This window comes from Pristiophorus japonicus, chromosome 1, assembly GCF_044704955.1.
Source record: "Pristiophorus japonicus isolate sPriJap1 chromosome 1, sPriJap1.hap1, whole genome shotgun sequence".
NCBI lineage: Eukaryota > Metazoa > Chordata > Chondrichthyes > Pristiophoridae > Pristiophorus > Pristiophorus japonicus.
The window spans coordinates 66,717,069-66,737,446 of NC_091977.1; the positions used below are offsets into that span (position 1 = coordinate 66,717,069).

The 20,378-nt window shown below is 45.0% G+C and overlaps 1 protein-coding gene across 1 annotated transcript in view; it reads right to left on the reverse strand.

Moving 5' to 3' along the window:
* Window positions 1-9,849: 9,849 nt before the first annotated feature.
* melk (maternal embryonic leucine zipper kinase) overlaps window positions 9,850-20,378 on the reverse strand; it is a 151,906-nt gene continuing 141,377 nt past the window's right edge. The window contains exons 19-20 of the mRNA XM_070884538.1: window positions 11,136-11,196; window positions 9,850-9,962 (exon numbers count right to left, since the gene is read on the reverse strand). Coding sequence (XP_070740639.1) covers window positions 9,850-9,962; window positions 11,136-11,196 — 174 coding nt within the window. The remainder of the gene's footprint in view (window positions 9,963-11,135; window positions 11,197-20,378) is intronic.

Sequence of the window (20,378 nt, forward strand, 5' to 3'; positions counted from 1 at the left end):
GCAGGGCAGCAAGCTGAGGCTGCAGGAGAGCAGTCTGGGTTTCCACTGCCGCACTGAGATGTTGGGTTGCTTCTGCCTGCGATCACAAATTTTGCATGCTGTACACACCGCAGGCGCGGGCAAATGGCGATAGGTGGTGCCCCCAAGCTGGTATATTGGGCTTTATCCAATTTCTAGGCCACAGAGAAAACAAGTGAAGTGTCAATCAAGTGTGGGTTGTATATGTGGGAACCTATTGTTGACAAGTGTGGTTCTGTGTTAAAAGATAGTTTAAAAGATAGGCTAAAATCAGAGTGGAAAGAGACACATCTCCACTGCAACTGTTCCAATCTTACATAGAAACATAAAAAATAGGTGCAGGAAAAGGCCATTCGGCCCTTCAAGCCTGCACCACCAATCAATATGATCGTGGCTGATCATGCAACTTCAGTGCCCCATTCCTGCTTTCTCTCCATACCCCTTGATCCCTTTAGCCGTAAGGGCCACATCTAACTCCCTTTTGAATATATCTAATGAACTGGCCTCAACAACTTTCTGTGGTAGAGAATTTCACAGGTTCACAATTCTCTGACTGAAGAAGTTTCTCCTTATCTTGGCAGATGAAGTATAATGTGGATAAATGTGAGGTTATCCACTTTGGTGGCAAAAACAGGAAGGCAGAATATTATCTGAATGGTGGCAGATTAGGAAAAGGGGAGGTGCAACTAGAACTGGGTGTCATGGTACATCAGTCATTGAAAGTTGGCATGCAGGTACAGCAGGCGGTGAAGAAGGCAAATGGTATGTTGGCCTTCATAGCAAGGGGATTTGAGTATAGGAGCAGGGAGGTCTCACTGCAGTTGTACAGAGCCTTGGTGAAGCCTCACCTGGAATAGTGTTCTGTTTTGGTCTCCTAATCTGAGGAAGGATGTTCTTGCTATTGAGGGAGTGCAGCGAAGGTTCACCAGACTGATTCCCGGGATGGCAGGACTGACATATGAGGAGAGACTGGATCGACTGGTAGCGGGTACTGGTCCTGGTCCTGTAGCGAAAAACAGTTAATCGTTACTTTATAGTCCCCACAAATTCTGACCATGCCGTCACCTTTGAGTACCATGACAATCAGACTGGCCCACTCGTTGAATTCCACTGGCGCGATGATGCCTTCTCGCTGCAGCCTGTCCAGCTCAATTTCCACTTTCTCTTGCATCATATATGGTATTGCCCATGCCTTGTGGTGGATGGGTCATGTACTGGGAACCAAGTGGATCTGCACTTTCGCCCCCGAGAAACTTCCAATGCCTGGCTCGAACAATGATGGGAATCGGCTCAGAAACTGGGCATGAGGCGTCGTCGACCAATGAAAGCACTTGGATGTCATCCCAGTTCCAGCGGATTTTTCCCAGCCAGCTTCTGCCGAACAGTGTGGGGCCATCCCCTGGCACGATCCATAGTGGGAGTTCGTGCACTGCTCCATCATAGGATACTTTGACCTGCACTGCCACTGGTATTGGGGGTAATATATTGACATGGATAGGGAACTGGTTGGCAGACAGGAAGCAGAGAGTCGGGATAAACCGGTCCTTTTCAGAATGGCAGGCAGTGACTAGTGGAGTGCCGCAGGGCTCAGTGCTGGGACCCCAGCTCTTTACACTATACATTAACGATTTGGATGAAGGAATAGAGTGTAATATCTCCAAGTTTGCAGACGACACCTCCAAGGTGGAGGTGTGAGCTGTGAGGAGGATGCTAAGAGGCTGCAGGGTGACTTGGACAGGTTAGGTGAGTGGGCAAATGCATGGCAGATGCAGTATAATATGGATAAATGTGAGGTTATCCATTTTGGGGGCAAAAACACGAAGGCAGAATATTATCTGAATGGCGGCAGACTAGGAAAAGGGGAGGTGCAACGAGATCTGGGTGTCATGGTTCATCAGTCACAAAGTGGGCATGCAGGTACAGCAGGCGGTGAAGAAGGCAAATGGTATGTTGGCCTTCATAGCTAAGGGATTTGAATATAGAAGCAGGGAGGTCTTACTGCAGTTGTACAGGGCCTTAGTGAGGCCTCACCTGGAATATTGTGTTCAGTTTTGGTCTCCTAGGTTGAGGAAGGACGTTCTTGCTCTTGAGGGAGTGCAGCGAAGGTTCACCAGACTGATTCCAGAGATGGCTGGGCTGTCATATGAGGAGAGACTGGATCAACTGGGCCTTTATTCACTGGAGTTTAGAAGGATGAGAGGGGATCTCACAGAAACATATAAGATTCTGATGGGACTGGACAGGTTAGATGCGGGAAGAATGTTCCCGATGTTGGGGAAGTCCAGAACCAGGGGACATAGTCTTAGGATAAGGGCTAGGCCATTTAGGACTGAGATGAGAAGAAACTTCTTCACTCAGAGAGTTGTTAACCTGTGGAATTCCCTACCGCAGAGAGTGGTTGATGCCAGTTCACTGGATATATTCAAGAGGGAGTTAGATATGGCTCTTACGGTTAAGGGGATCCATGGGTATGGAGAGAAAGCAGGAAAGGGGTACTGAAGGAATGATCAGCCATGATCTTATTGAATGGCGGTGCAGGCTCGAAGGGCCGAATGGCCTACTCCTGCACCTATTTTTCTATTATAGGGATCAGCTCTTTGGTGTCAGTTCTTAGCTTGGTGTGAATGGGGCTGAGCTTGGGCCTGTGTGCCTTGTTGCACCACAGCCTGTCGCTCATTATGGACTGACTCGCACCAGTGTCCACTTCCATGGATACTGGAATTCCGTTCAGTTCGACTTTTAATATAATCAGTGGACATTTCGTGATGCAGCTGTGTACACTACTGCCTCCGCGGTTCGAGTCTCTAGTTCAGCCTGACCACAGTGAATCGATCTTCCTGTGCAACGTGGTGGTTTGCAGGGTTTGCAGCTCGCCTGCACATTCGCTCAAGGTGTCCCATTGTTCTGCAGCCGTTGCACGCATAGTGCTTGAAGCGGCATTGATGGGCCCAATGATCACCTCCACAACGCCAACAAGGTGTTAACTGCCTCGCATTAACGATTGATGGCGAACTCTGGGTCATCTGAGGTCATGCAGCAGCCGGCGTGTACGTTCTGCCATGTATATTCCGACTCGAAAACGATGTTACTTTCTGCACAGTACGAGCCGAAATTTTTTTATGCTGCAAAATTTGTTTGGTGGACATAAATGCCTGGACTATCATTATGGCTTTGCTCAGATTCGGTGTTTCAACAGTCAATAGTTTGCGAAGGATTACCTCATGGCCAATGCTAAGCACAAAAACGTCTTTTAGTATTTGTTCAAGGAATCCATCAAATTCACAATGTCCTGCAAGGCGCCTTAGTTCGGCGACATAGCTCGCCACTTCCTGGCCCGCTGACCGTTGACACGTGTAGAACCGATACCTCGCCATCAAAACACTTTCCTTCGGATTTAGGTGCTCCCGGACCAGCGTACACAATTCTTCTTAGGATTTGGTTGTTGGTTTTACCGGAGCGAGGAGATTCTTCATGAGGCCATAGATTGTTGCCCCACAGACGGTAAGGAGGATCGTCCTTCATTTGGCAGCGTTCTCGTCCCCTTCCAGCTCATTGGCCAAGAAGTATTGGTCGAGTCTCTCCCCGAAGGCCTCCCAATCATCCCCTTCTGAGAACTTCTCCAGGATACCAACAGTTCTTTGCATTTTCGCGTGGTTGTTCGTTACCTCGTCACCAATTGTTATGCTCATAATAAAGGATGGAACTGAGTACTGTATACAATGAATAAGTGTGACCTTAGCTCCTTTAATTCTACTCCAGAGTGCAGGTACCACATGGGAGGCCTGCTTATATACAGTGCTCCGAAGGGATGCTGGGATCCCTTGAGACTCCAACAGGTAGGCCCTCTGGTGGTGGTGTGATGCAGGTTGCCAAGGGTTACATAGAAAACAAAAATGAAGTGAAAAAATTCAGTTTTCAGCCCTTACTGTCCTTCAAAAAAAAAGAAGCCCAAAATGGGAATATTCAGCGCCTAAAGCTGAATTCCCTTGCGAACCTCAAAAAAGAGAAAAATGCTTCGGCATGAACATAAATGACTCAGCAAGCCATGGAAGGGGCACCTAGTGTTTCGCATGCAGCACTACAGCTTTGCACAGGGCATCAACACTGCAAGTGAGGTCCTCTACACACAGGGGCCAGGAAGCCCTCCAGAAAAAACAATGTGGGACCACATCACCGAGGCCGTCATGGCCAGCAGTGTCGCCCACACCACCTGGCTCCAGTGCCCAAAGAAGCTTCAGTGAATGCATTTCAAAAGCCATCTCCTACCAACTGAATCACTAGTCTCACTTCTCAATGCATGACTCCCCCTCCCCCCCCCCGCCCCATTTACTCACCTACCAGCAATCTGTACCAATCATGAGGCACATCTCCCATTCCTCGCCTCACCTCACGCCTTGTAAGTGACGGTGCAGGTCATTTTTGGCAAGGGTATAGCTGTCAGTGGCAGCATTGAAAGAATACAAGATGCTGGTATCCTCATACGTTATCCTCCTTCTGGCATGTACCTCTTGCTTTCACGCCCTCCCCTCACCACAACTCCACCCTTTCACACACCCAAGAAATGCAGCCTGCCCAGCCAGTGGTTGACCAAGAGAAGGGAGAGGAGAGTGAAGAAGAAACACCGTCACTCGATTTGACACTTCCAGCCACCAACTCTTCAAAGTCGACCAGCAAGGCCATTTGCAGTGTCCCGCACTGAAAGTTAGCAGCCTTCCACCAGTCTTGCTGCAGCCACTGGGGCAGCACTGCGTGACATCAGTAGGAAAAGCAAAGGCACACACAAGACAGTCACTAAGAGAATGCATAAGGGTGATGAGTTGATTTCTCGATGGCACATTGGATTATGGATAGATGTATAAAGTTGGATTGGAAAGGTTGCATTGTTGTGGCTTTTATTTCAGCATCATGGCCATGATGACACTGTGATGGTCATAACAGTGGGATTAATGTTGAAAGGGGAACTGAGGCTGTGGTCACTGGTACTGCAGGTAGATGATTGCATCCCGGATATCTCCGTCAGAAAGGGGCTGTCTGGGTTGCATCCTTCCTTCTACTTCTTCCTCCTCTGTCCTCTGCGAGCGAATGCTGTAAACCTGAAATTACAGCATAAAATCCTAGAAATACTCAGCTGATCAAGCAGCATCTCAACTGGAGATGTGAACTCTATTTCTCTCTCCACAGATGTTGCCCGAGTATTTGCAGCATTTTCTGTCTTCTCAGAGGCCTTCCTTTACTATCCGAGGCCTTGCAAGTGTCCAGTAGCACTCCCTACATACTTAAACTTTAAAAATCTAATGCAGAAACCCCCACTACTTCAGTAAAATCAAAAAAACCCAGTCCAAAATCTTAAATGCAAACTGATCTGAAAGATGTGCGTGTCCCTTTTAGAGGTGCTGACAGCACCTCTGAGTCTGCTTGCACGCGGGGTTTACCCGATGTGCTTAGTACCCAGTGCTGAACTCAGCCCTTGGCTCGAAGTGCGCCGTGGTGATGTTACCTGACTGACATCACCACTCCACCATTTTTCTTTTCAGGGCGATGCCTCTTAATGCTACTGGGGCCACGAAAATGGAGAACGGCACGGGACCAACCACCACCTGGCGGAAGAGCAGCGGCGGCTGCTTTCTTCACATTTATGAAGTTAACGGGTGGTGATAAGTATGAATTTCTCCCCCATGGAAACTTCCTCACAAGATTCAGCCAAGCATGATGATGTTAATCTAAAGTAGATATTTGATTCCAAAATGTTATGCATTTTGTGAACTCATAGAAACATAGAAAATAGGTGGAGTAGTCCAGTCAGCCCTTCGAGCCTGCACCGCCATTCAATGAGTTCATGGCTGAACATGCAACTTCAGTACCCCCTTCCTGCTTTCTCGCCATACCCCTTGATCCCCCGAGTAGTAAGGACTTCATCTAACTCCCTTTTGAATATTTTTAGTGAATTGGCCTCAATAACTTTCTGTGGTAGAGAATTCCACAGGTTCACCACTCTCTGGGTGAAGAAGTTTCTCCTCATCTCGGTCCTAAATGGCTTACCCCTTATCCTTAGACTGTGACCCCTGGTTCTGGACTTCCCCAACATTGGGAACATTCTTCCTGCATCTAACCTGTCTAAACCCGTCAGAATTTTAAACATTTCTATGAGGTCCCCTCTCATTCTTCTGAACTCCAGTGAATACAAGCCCAGTTGATCCAGTCTTTCTTGATAGGTCAGTCCCACCATCCCAGGAATCAGTCTGGTGAATCTTCGCTGCACTCCCTCAATAGCAAGAATGTCCTTCCTCAAGTTAGGAGACCAAAACTGTATACAATACTCCAGGTGTGGCCTCACCAAGGCCCTGTACAACTGTAGCAACACTTCCCTGCCCCTGTACTCAAATCCCCTCTCTATGAAGGCCAACATGCCATTTGCTTTCTTAACCGCCTGCTGTACCTGCATGCCAACCTTCAATGACTGATGTACCATGACACCCAGGTCTCGTTGCACCTCCCCTTTTCCTAATCTGTCACCATTCAGATAATAGTCTGTCTCTCTGTTTTTACCACCAAAGTGGATAACCTCACATTTATCCACATTATACTTCATCTGCCATGCATTTGCCCACTCACCTAACCTATCCAAGTCACTCTGCAGCCTCATAGCATCCTCCTCGCAGCTCACACTGCCAACCAACTTAGTGTCATCCGCAAATTTGGAGATACTACATTTAATCCCCTCATCTAAATCATTAATGTACAATGTAAACAGCTGGGGCCCCAGCACAGAACCTTGCGGTACCCCACTAGTCACTGCCTGCCATTCTGAAAAGTACCCATTTACTCCTACTCTTTGCTTCCTGTCTGACAACCAGTTCTCAATCCACGTCAGCACACTACCCCCAATCCCATGTGCTTTACCTTTGCACATTAATCTCTTGTGTGGGACCTTGTCGAAAGCCTTCTGAAAGTCCAAATATACCACATCAACTGGTTCTCCCTTGTCCACTTTATTGGAAACATCCTCAAAAAATTCTAGAAGATTTGTCAAGCATGATTTCCCTTTCACAAATCCATGCTGACTTGGACCTATCATGTCACCTTTTTCCAAATGCGCTGCTATGACATCCTTAATAATTGACTCCATCATTTTACCCACTACTGAGGTCAGGCTGACCGGTCTATAATTCCCTGTTTTCTCTCTCCCTCCTTTTTTAAAAACTCAGAAGCTGTTGTATTGTTAAAGCAATTCTAATTCGTGCATAAACCTAAGATGTTGTTTAAATTCTAATGTGAATTTTCTAGGATATTAATAATAAAGCCAGGTCGATCCCTGCCTGTCCTCATTAGCAAATTATCCTCTGAATTATCTGAAGGTGGATCTGATGGGCAGACAGTAATGTGGCAGAGAGTCAATTGACTTATTCCAGACTCGGTCCCTATGCATTTTGAAGATAGCAGGAGATGGTTTCTTAAGATCCATTCTGCAATTGGGATGGGGAAAAGAGATAGCTATTGTTATTGAGAGGCGTGGTGTTGAATCTCTGAACAGGGAAGAAGTCAGTGGGTCAACCGTCCCACTTGTAGGGAAGAGAGAGAGAAAGGGACAAAAAGAGAACATGAGTCAGGTTTTAAATGGAAGACTGTGAGGTGTAGACCTAGGCCTGGAGTTGGAAGCTAAAATACAAGGGGCTAGAAATTCAGCAGATTTGCGCCCGTTTTACCACCATGGCGGGGCAGAAAAAGTGATTTTTTTTGGGGGTGGTAAACAAAATTTAGCAGCTGGCGGAAAATTCGGCAGCGGTTTTGCTCCGGCGGTAAAAATGATCGCCTGCCCATTTAAAAAAAAAACGTTTTTAAGATGTCAATTGGTGTGCAATACTCTGCTATCGCCATGGGTGGAAAATTCACCGATATCGCCATTTTTACCACCCAGCCCAAAAACACACCCGAAAAAAAATCAAGTCTTACCAGGTCAGACCCAGGACGCACCCTGTGCAAACGACACCATCTTGAAAAGCGGTGCAGAAGTTCAGTGCATAAAAGGATTTGGAGCGAAGGCTGCGTTGTACACATTGAGGTTTTTGAGAGTTTATAGTTTGTTTTTAAGGCTATTTGAGGACATTTGAAAGAATGGGAGCTATAATATCTTTGCCATTATTGCTGGCTGCTTTTTCTATGCAGCATCAAGCATTAGTCAAGAGCATTTTGTGCGTAATCAAAGACCTCGCAGATGTATGGGGGAGGAGGTCTTACCAACCACCGTGAGTTTACAGGGAACAGCACTCATACCTGCAGCTGTCTGAGGCACAGCACATTCGAAGGCTGCGCTTCCGAAAAGAGGTGGTCACAGAGATGTGCCAGTTCATAAAGGCAAGCCGACAGCCTATCAGCAGCATCAGGATTGTACTGCCCGTCGAGGTGAAGGGGACTGTGGCACTTGCCTTCTATGCCTCGGCTCCTTTCAGATATCAGCAGGGGACATGTGCTGCATCTCGCAGTTCGCCACACATAGCTGCATTCGCCAGGTGACTACTGCACTGTACGCTCGCAGGATGGACTTTATAAAGTTCCCAATGACCAAGAAGGTACAGAATGAGAGAGCTGTGGGTTTTGCAAGAATTGCTGGCTTTCCCAAGGTTCAGGCTGCCATTGACTGGATGCACATCGCCCTGGGAGCACCTTTAGAGGAGCCAGAGATTTACCGAAACCGAAAGGGATTCCACTCCCTGAACGTACAGATCGTTTGCGACCATACTCAGTGCATCGTGGCAGTAAATGCCCAGTTTCCAGGAAGCATCCATGATGTTTTCATCTTGCGTGAGGGCAGTGTCTCATACCTGTTTGAGCATCAGCCACAAGGCCAGAGGTGGAGGACAAAGGTTACGGCCTCGCCACCTAGCTCATGACCACCCCAACTCCCCCGCCCCCTCCTGAACCCACAGATACAAGCCGAGCATCGCTATAATGACATATAGCCACACGCAACATCAAGGAAAAGACAATTGGAGTGCTCAAGCAGCGCTTCCGATGCATGGACCACTCTGGAGGCAGTCTGCATTACTCCCCTCAGCAGGTCGCTGAGTTCATTGTGGTGTGCTGCATGCGACACAACTTAGCCATCATGAGGGGACAGGGTTTGCCACTGGGGACTGCAGGACCACACTTAAATACATTTTGAAGTTGAATACAATGTTAAACTTTTAAAACTTTTATAAAATAATCAAAACAGGGAAACAGCAACAACAACCCCTGCAGCGAACGTCTTTTAACTTCTGCCACCTTCCCCCCCACCCCCACCTACCCCTATCCGCGTTGGGACCAAGACGGTGTGCAAGGCACGCAGAGCGCTGCTGTTGTTGGGGGAGAGACAATGGAGACGCCATTGGACCCCCTGGAGAAGCTCGGGGTATGGAAGATCCGGCTTCCCCACTCACAGGTGCTATGACACTGGGGACTGCAGTGCCAAAGGTTGAGACCATCAATTGCTGCAGGGCATTGCCAGCCTCGGTGTTCTCCCACGTCGTAACTGCAATCCGAAACATGCCCTCCTTCATGTCCGCAGATTGTGCCGCAATATTGCCGGAAATGTCACCCAGGGCTTGGAGGAACTCTCGACCGAGTTCGACACTCCCTTGACGTCGCACCATGTCTAGGTGTGCTTCTGCCTGTCTTTCAGCAAACTGGCTTTGCCAGCTCAACCTCCGCAGAGATGGCATACAGGGTTCAACCCTGGGGGGTGCGTTGCTGCCTCGGATTGGACGAAGCCTGTGAATGTGGCTTCTTCCGAGGAACTTGTAGCTGCAGCTAAAAGAGGTGCTGGCTGCATCGGCCCCTGCACCCCTACCACCATCACCCCCCTGCAACAGCTTCATCATCTTGTTCCTCCCATGGAGAGTCCTCAACGTGGCCCTCATCTTCCTCCTCGACCCGCATATGATGATGTGGCGCCTCAGAATCCTCATCTGCAAAATAGAAAACAACAGACGAGTGGTTAGCAGCAGGGGAGGGGGCAGGGTGACATGAGTAAGGTCACATAGTGCAGGCTTATTTGAAGGACCACCACTGCTGCATCATATGTCATCGAGACATCACATTAACCGAACCAGAGTCCACAGACACAACATCACATTACCCCAACCTTAATCCACAGAGATTACATCACATTGCCCCAACCCAGCCCAGGGATTTTACAGGACTTGCCCTCAGTTTGGAACATAGGCTCAGCACCCGCATGGGTAGTTGACCTTCCGGAGGCACCAATGAGACCAGCCAATCGCTGCTCCAGGTCCGTCAATGGCATGGTTTGGGATGGACCGTCGCCTGTGTGTCGCTGCTTGCGGTGATTGTGGGACAACTTTTCCTGCAAAAATGCCAATAGGAATGGTTACCAAAGTGCCCTTCTGCTCTTGTGCCACACACAGATAGCCTTCAAAGCACTTATACCATACTGTGTGCATTTAATACAGTCGTCTGTTTAATGGCCCTGGTAGTTGCATGTGGTTCATGAGGAAGACATCGACTTGCATAAACAACTTTTAAGATGTCAAAAAGCAGTCTTAATAATGTGTAACGATCATTCATGGAATATAAGGTGCAACACTAAGCCTACCTAAAACAATGTGTGTCAGATTTACAATTTAAGTAAAGGAGTGCATCAATAAAAATATTACTTACTCTCACAACCCTGCAATGGTCATTCTACCTTTTCCAGCATTGCTTGTGGTCCTTGCGAATATCAGCAACTGAGGAGACCGCCTCAGCAACACAGGTCAAAAATCTCCTTATAACAGGGTGGGGGGCAGGGTTTACTTCGACCCCTCCTAGTAAATGCCTCCCATCTACTTTCAATTGCTGAGATCAGTGCTTCATTGGCATCGGAACTAAATTTCCTGGCCTTCTGCCTACTATAATCATCGTGCATCTTCTCTTGTCTGTGAAAAATGGCAGATTGAGAACTGGGTGTACTGCACATGCACGGGCGCACCCTGACACCTGACCAGAATCACAGAGGAAAAAAAATTGGAAGAAAAAAAAATCAGCGAAAAAAATTGTGCATGCGCAGAAGGTCCGTTTTTTTTTCAAATCGGTAAATTCAGCTCCGGCGCACAAATGCAGTCATGCAAGGCTGGATTTACCGCTATCGCTGGTCACCGTTTGCCGAATTTTGCAGCGTTCAGCGATAGCGGTATTCCGCTGCTAAAAAAAATGAAAATCCGCGATTATTACCCAAAAAACAGCAGTGGTGCTATTTTCCAAATTTCTAGCCCAAGAGTAAATGACTTTCATCTGCTTGCAGTGGCCCCTGAATTTAGGAGATTTGTTATTTAATGTGTGTGTGTGTGGGGGGGGGGGGGGGGGGTGATATAAATAATCAGGTGCATCATCCTCAAAGAGATGGGACAATTTCTTTGAAATGAAGTGGGTACCATTGCCTGGCTACCTCTAGTATCCATGAATCTAAGGTAATTTCCCCTCATACTATTGAAAAATACTGAATGCACCTGGGACAGTAATGATCCAAAAATGATCAATAGTGGAGAAGCCAAATTCTTGAGCACATCTGTGATGCAATTCCCTGGTGGAGATTCTTGTCTTAGTGTGTTAAGAGAACTTGGGTGCTAAACCCCCAGAAAGAATGTTTTCTTCCTTCCTAATAAGAGAAAAGTGGACTGGAAATGATTTTTGGACATTGCTCAATAAATTGAACTCTGCTTTTCAGATCACTGGCCGAGATTTAAATCTGATCTCCAGAATGTTTAGTTGCTCCCTGCAATTAGGGAGGGGTGGGGGTCAAGCTGAACAGATAAAGCCTGGGGCAATATGGAGCTTGCTTGATCTGTGAACCATATGGCTAGAGCTAGAAGTCCTGCCCCTTCTACCTGGGATTGGTCAAATGGGAACAATCCAATAGTCAATTGGTGTTCTGGATTGACAGAAGTCTGCAAAACATCTCAGCTCTTCACTGGAAGCAGAGGACAAGGGTCATAAGAACATAAGAAATAGGAGCAGGAGTAGGCCATTTGGCCTCTCGAGCCTGCTCCGCCATTCATGGACTCAGCTCCACTTCCCGCTCCCCATAACCCTTTATTTCTTTATCGCTGAAAAATCTGTCTATCTCCTGCTCAGAGGAGTCTCGCACAATGTAACTGGACTTTTTAAGATGCATGAGTTTTTACTTCACCTTCGATCCATTAATTCTAGGCTGTCGAGTCTGATAGGCACAGAGCTGTGCGTGAATTTGGATGTGGAGGTCAGCCTGTGCATTCTGTGGCTTTCACAATTTTCCTAACTATTAATTGTAAGTGGACAGAAATTTATGCAAACCTTGATCATTTAACACTGATGTCCGCACATGAATTCCTGAAATGTGCACCCGCCTTGCAATGCTCTGCAATGGGAACTCTAAATCACACATTAGTAGTAGAAAGAACAAACATGAAAATAAATGTTTTAAGGCATAGTCTTAAATGTTTCTGTACAAACACAAGCAGCTTCAGGAATAAAGTATTGGTGTAAGGTACATATAACTAGTGAGAATATTGATATTGTTGGCATCTCAGATACATCGCTACCAAGGATCGCAGAGGATGACCAGGAGCTGAGCGTATAAAATGTTTTGCAAAGATAGATCTACAAAGAAGTGAAATTGTTTACTGATGAGCAATGATATAGCAGATATAGAAAGGGCGAACATAGTAGCAAATGGGATAAGTTTGAAAAAATCTCAATAGAACTAACGAATAAGACCGCAAATGATTTGGTAATTGCTATATCATTAGCATAAGGTGAGCAGGTGGACAGGTTGCTGTTTGGGCAGAGAGCTGTCAAAGCCAAGGCCAAAAATAATATGGTGACATAACACTTTGTAACAGGGAGAAAAGACTTATGGAAAATTGGAAACCCATAAGCAAAAGTAGGACATAAAAATTTTTTTTATTTAAGGTAAGTCTAATTAAGTAAACAGCGCCTCAGGTCAATAGACTTTAAATCTTTGGTGTTGGAACTCTACAGAGTGAAGTCAACCAGGTTACTTGCTCTTCAGGCTGTAAGTCAGATCCTAGGATGAATGTTTGGCTTTGAAGTGTTTATTCTGAGGTTTATTTTTTAAAACAGTCATTTTTTGGAGATGTTAAAGTGAGGCTCATTTCAGGTGGACGTAAAAGATTCCATGATACTATTCAAAGAGCAAGGTTTTCTGGCCATCATATCCCTTAACCAATACCATCAAAACTGATTAACTGGTCATTTACCTCAGCTACTGTTTGTGGAACCTTGCTGTGTGCAAATTGGCTTTAAAATGGTGATTGCACTTAAAAAGTAACTAATTGGCTGTTATGTGCTTTGGTGCACCCCAAAGATGTGAAAGATGCTTTAGAAACATAAGCTCCTATTAAAAATTACAGAAACAACAGTCTCAGAATAAAAACAAAGAGGTTTATCGGAGGAACCATGCTTTAATTACATCATGGCCCAAGTGAGAACCAATCCAAAGTGGACAAGTTCCTAAGGTGGATGAAGGACAGCTGAGTATTAACAAATAGAATTGGCAGCAGAAATGTTTTAAGCTAGATACAAGTTGATCTTCATAGCCTTGTTTTATTCCTGAGCAAGAATGCAGGTGACCCACCCCGACATGCTCTGCTGTGCACAATGAGAGAATCTGACTGACCTACATGGTAATTATATTTATAGTATGTGGACTTACTATGGTTGGATCAGTTATACCACCCACATAGGTCAGTACTCGTGGAACTGTCACTGCATGTTGTAGTTTATTTGTCTCACTGCTATTACATTTCATAACATGCAAATTGCAGCACAATCAATTTGCAAATACATCATTTAACTTGCATGAGGTGTGAACTTGGAAAGGATTGAAAAAATAGGCGATGAAAAAATTTAAAATAGGGAAATGCAAATTATACAGGTAAAATACACAAACACTGCAATCACTTCAAATCACACCAATACACCACTAATTATACCAGCACTCCAGTATAATATAACCATAACTTTACCTCAACACAAGTCAGTTCTCGGAGCGGGTGCAGGACATTTTGAAGGGGGAGGGTGAACAGCCAGTTGTCGTGGAGCATATAGGTACCAACGATATAGGTAAAAAACGGGATGAGGTCTTACAAGCTGAATTGAGGGAGCTAGGAGTTAAATTAAAAAGTAGGATCTCAAAAGGTAGTAATTTCAGGATTGCTACCAGTGCCACGTGCTAGTCAGAATAGGAAATGCAGGATAGCTCCGATGAGTACGTGGCTTGAGGAATGGTGCAGAAGGGATTCAAATTCCTGGGACATTGGAACCATTTCTGGGGGAGGTGGGACCAGCATAAACCAGACGGTCTGCACCTGGGCAGGACCGGAACCAATGTCCTAGGGAGAGTGTTTGCTAGTGCTGTTGGGGAGGGGTTAAACTAATAATGGCAGGGGGTTGGGAACATATGCAGGGAGACAGAGGGAAGTAAAATGGGGGCAGGAGCAAAAGATAGCAAGAAGAAAAGTAAAAGTGGAAGGCAGAGAAACCCAAGGTAAAAATCAAAAAGGGCCACATTGCAGCAAAATTCTAAAAGGGCAAAGTGTGTTAAAAAGACAAGCCTGAAGGCTGAGTGCCTCAATGCACGTATTCGGAATAAGGTGGACGAATTAACTGCGCAGATAGCAGTTAACGGATATGATATAATTGGCATCACAGAGACGTGGCTCCAGGGTGGCCAAGGCTGGGAACTCAACATCCAGGGATATTCAACATTCAGGAAGGATAGACAGAAAGGAAAAGGAGGTGGGGTAGCGTTGCTGGTTAAAGAGGAAATTAACGCAATAGTAAGGAAGGACATTAGCTTGGGTGATGTGGAATCTGTATGGGTGGAGCTGCGGAATACCAAAGGGCAGAAAATGCAAGTGGGAGTTGTGTACAGACCACCAAACAATAGTAGTGAGGTTGGGAACAGCATCAAACAAGAAATTAGGGATGCGTGCAATAAAGGTACAGCAGTTATCATGGGCGACTTTAATCTACATATAGATTGGGCTAACCAAACTGGTAGCAATATGGTGGAGGAGATTTCCTGAGCGTATTAGGGATGGTTTTCTAGACCAATATGTCGAGGAACCAACTAGGGAGCTGGCCATCCTAGACTGGGTGATGTGTAATGAGAAAGGACAAATTAACAATCTTCTTGTGCGAGGCCCCTTGGGGAAGAGTGACCATAATATGGTAGAATTCTTTATTAAAATGGAGAGTGACACAGTTAATTCAGAGACTAGTGTCCTGAACTTGGGGAAAGGTAACTTCGATGGTATGAGATGTGAATTGGCTAGAATAGACTGGCAAGTGATACTTAAAGAGTTGACGGTGGATAGGCAATGGCAAACATTTAAAGATCACATGGATGAACTTCAACAATTGTACATCCCAGTCTGGAGTAAAAATAAAACGGGGAAGGTGGCTCAACCGTGGTTAACAAGGGAAATTAAGGATAGTGTTAAATCCAAGAGGAGGCATATAAATTGGGCAGAAAAAGCAGCAAACCTGAGGACTGGGAAAAATTTAGAATTCAGCAGAGGAGGACAAAGGGTTTAATTAGGAGGGGGGGAAATAGAGTATGAAAGGAAACTTGCCGGGAACATAAAAAATGACTGCAAAAGCTTCTATAGATATGTGAAGAGAAAAAGATTAGTGAAGACAAACATAGGTCCCTTGCAGTCAGATTCAGGTGAATTTATAATGGGATACAAAGAAATGGCAGACCAGTTGAACAAATCCTTTGGTACTGTCTTCACGAAGGAAGACATAAATAATCTTCCGGAAATACTAGGGGACCGAGAGTCGAGTGAGGAGGAGGAACTGAAGGATATGCTTATTTGGCGGGAAATTGATGGGATTGAAGGCCGATAAATACCTGGGGCCTGATAGTCTGCATTCCAGAGTACTTACGGAAGTGGCCCTAGAAATAATGGATGCATTGGTGATCATTTTCCAACAGTCTATCGACTCTGGATCAGTTCCTATGGACTGGAGGGTAGTAATGGAACAACACTTTTTAAGAAAGGAGGGAGAGAGAAAACGGGTAATTATAGACCGGTTAGCTTGGCATCAGTAGTGGGGAAAATGTTGGAATCAATTATTAAAGATGAAATAACAGCGCATTTGGAAAGCAGTGACAGGATCGGTCCAAGTCAGCATGGATTTATGAAAGGGAAATCATGCTTGACAAATCTTCTGAAATTTTTTGGGGATGTAACTAGTAGAGTGGACAAGGGAGAACCAGTGGATGTGATGTATTTGGACTTTCAAAAGGCTTTTGACAAGGTTCCACATGAGAGATTGGTGTGCAAAATTAAAGCACATGGTATTGGGGGTAATGTACTGACGTGGATAGAGAACTGGTTGGCAGACAGGAAGCAGAGAGTTGGGATAAACGGGTCCTTTTCAGAATGGCAGGCAGTGACTAGTGGGGTGCCGCAGGGCTCAGGGCTGGGACCCTAGCTATTTACAATATATATTAATGATTTGGATGAAGGAATTGAGTGTAATATCTCCAAGTATGACACTAAACTTGGTGGCGGTGTGAGCTGTGAGGAGGACGCTAAGAGGCTGCAGAGTGACTTGGACAGGTTATGTGAATATACTGCATCTGCCATGCATTTGTCCAATGTGGATAAATGTGAGGTTATCCACTTTGGGTGCAAAAACACCAAAACAGATTATCTGAATGGCGGCAGATTCGGAAAAGGGAAAGTGCAACAAAACCTGGGTGTCATGGTACATCAGTCATTGAAAGTTGGCATGCAGCTAGAGCAGGCGATGAAGGCGGCAAATGGTATGTTGGCCTTCATAGCTAGGGGATTTGAGTACAGGAGCAGGGAGATCTTACTGCAGTTGTACAGGGCCTTGGTGAGGCCTCACCTGGAATAATGTGTTTAGTTTTGGTCGTCTAATCTGAGGAAGGACATTCTTGCTATCGAGGGAGTGCAGCGAAGGTTCACCAGACTGATTCCCGGGATGACGGGACTGACACATGAGGAGAGACTGGATCGACTGGGCCTTTATTCAGTGGAGTTTAGAAGGATGAGGGGATCTCATAGAATCATATAAAATTCTGACGGGACTGGACAGATTAGATGCAGGAAGAATGTTCCCGATGTTGAGAACTCCAGAATCAGGGGACACAGTCTAAGGATAAGTGGTAAGCCATTTAGGACTGAGATGAGGAGAAACTTCTTCACTCAGAGTTGTTAACCTGTGGAATTCCCTACCATAGAGAATTGTTGATGCCAGTTCATTGGATATATTCAAGATGGAATTAGATATGGCCCTTACAGCTAAAGGGATCAAGGGGTATGGAGGGAAAGCAGGAAAGGGGTACTGAGGTGAATGATCATCCATGATCTTATTGAATGGTGGTGCAGGCTCGAAGGGCCGCATGGCCTACTCCTGCACCTATTTTCTATATTTCTATGTTCTACATGAAATAAAAACCAAAAATGCTGGAAATATTCAGCAGATCAGGCAGCATCTATGGAGAGAGAAACAGAATGGAGAGAGAAACAGAGTTAACGTTTCAGGTCGATGAACCTTCGTTCTCGCAATTCTGACCTGGGGTGTGGTCATTTTGTGAGTGGGGCCTGATTTGGAGAAATTGAATTCTGAACCAACGTCAAAGATTGAAGAGCTCACCTGGAATAGAACCACTTCAAAAATAACCTTACAGCCTGTGGAAAATATTCTGGGGTTGCACCAACTCTTGAATGTACCACATGGATGAGCCATCTAGCCACTTTAGTAAGGAAATAGACTGAAACCCCCCCTATCTGTTATGGAGAGGCTGAAGGGCAGTAGCTTGTTCTGGTAGATCATTTCTCATAATGATCTGCCCATCATTTGGACGTGTAAATGAAAAACATTTTTTGGAATTTTCTTTTTTGTAACATTTCTTCATCCTGTCCCCAGTTGCATTTGGATACGAAGATCATAGACGCTTCAATGAATACTGCAACTCTATGAGCAGCATGCTACTGCCAAAAAATAATGATTATTTCACATGTGAACTACATGTGCAGTAGTTACCATTCTCATTGAATAAGTTGTCCTATAAAGCAACTGAACATTTGTGTTAATTGTATTTGAATTACATTCAAACTCAATATTGTACAGCAATAGGCCAAGATTCAAAAGGTATAAAATAGGCCAGTTGAGGAGTTTAAAGTTGGTAATACAGGGAGGGGGTGGGGTGTTGAAAGAGGTAGAGCAAATTATGTAAAAAAAAAAGGAAATTAGGGGTATCTTTAACAATTTAACATTCCTGGCAGAGCTTTGTATGACAGGAGCGCTGACTGCAAATTTGGATGTGGAGGTCAGCCCTGGCATTTTGTGGTCTTTGCTATTTCCTGACTATTAATTGTAAATGGAAGGAAAATTGTACAAGTCTTGAGCATTTAACACTGACCTCTGCATGTGAATTCATGAAATGTGCTCACCCCTCGCAAAGCTCTGCAACACGAACTCTAAGTTTACGAAAAATTTCCATATTTACGAAAGGATATGCTTGCTTTGGAGGCAGTTCAGAGAAGGTTCACTAGGTTGATTCTGGGGATGAGGGGGTTGATTTATGAGAAAAGGTTGAGTTGGTTGGGCCTCTACTCATTGGAATTCAGAAGAATGAGAGGTGATCTTATCGAAATGTATAAGATTATGAGGGGGCTTTACAAGGTGGATGCAGAAAGGATGTTTCCACTGATGGGGGAGACTAGAACTAGAGGGTATGATCTTAGAATAAGGGGCCGCCCATTTAAAACAGAGATGAGGAGGAATTTCTTCTCTGAGGTTTGTAAATCTGTGGAATTTGCTGCCTCGGAGAGCTGTGGAAGCTGGGACATTGAATAAATTTAAGACAGAAATAGACAGTTTCTTGAGCGATAAGGGGTTATGGGGAGCGGGCGGGGAAGAGGAGCTCAGTCCATGATCAGATGAGCCATAATCTTATTGAATGGCGGAGCAGGCTCGAAGGGCCGTATGGCCTACTCCTGTTCCTATTTCTTATGTTCTAAATCATAAAATTAATCCCTTAATGACATCAGCAGCAGAAAGAACAAATATGAAAATAAATGTTTTAAGGAAAAGACTTGAATGTTTTTGTACAAACATAAGCAGTTTCAGGGATAAAGTACTGGTGTTAGAGGTATATAAATAGTAAGAATAGATATTATTGGCATCTCAGAAACATGGCTACCAATGAAAGCAGAGGATGCCCAGGAGCTGGAGCTCAGTTTATAAAATGTTTTGCAAAGATAGATCTACAAAGAAGTGAAGTTGTTTATTGATAAGCAATGATGTAGCAGATATAGAAAGGGTAAACATAGCAGCAAATGGGATGTGGTTGAAGATGTATCACTAAAACTAAGAGATAAGACCACAAATGATTTAGTTACTGCTATATCATTAGCATAAGGTGAGCAGGTTGCTGTTTGGAAAGAGGCTGTCAAAGCAAAAGCCAAAAACAATATGGTGGCAGAAGACTTGAGCAGGGAGAAAATATTAACGATAATTAAAAGTAGGTCAGCAGAAAAATTGAATTTATTTAAGGTAACTAATTAAATAAACAAAGTCTCATGTCAAGAGAGTTAATTCTTATTGAGGGAACTCTGCATTGCAGTCAACCAGTTTACTTGCTCTTCAGGTTGTAAGTTAGAGTAACAATAACTTGGATTTATATAGCGCCTTTAACATAGTAAAATGTCCCATGGCGCTTCGCAAGAGTATTACAAGACAAAACTTGACACCAAGCCACATAAGGCGAAATTAGGGTTGATGACCAAGTTTTGTCAAGGAGGTAGGTTTTAAGGAGCTTCTTAGAGGAAAGAGAGGGAGAGGTTTAGGCAGGGACTTCCAGAGCTTAGGGCCTAGGCAACAGAAGGCATGGCCACCAATGGTTGAGCAATTATATTCAGGGATGCTCAAGGGGGCAGATATCTTGGGAGGGTGGGGGATTGTGGGGCTGGAGATTACAGAGATAGTGAGGGAGGAGGCCATGGAGGAATTTGAAAACAAGGATGAGAATTTTGAAATCGTGGCATTGCTTAACCAGGAGCCAATGTAGGCCAGCAAACACAGGGTGAACGGGGCTTGGTGCGAGTTAGGACAGCCGAGTTTTGGATGACCTCAATTTAGGTAGGGTAGAATGTAGTTCAGCCAGGAATGTGTTGGAGTCCCAGGAAGAATGTTTGGTTTTTAAGTGTTTGCTGTGTTTTTTTTTAAGTCATAGGCTACAGAAATTCTGGCTCCTGTGAGGCAAGGTATTTTCTGGCTGTGGGAAGTTTCTGTACATTCTAAAAAGTTGCTTTTCTTCTTTTGAAAGATTGTTGAAAGAA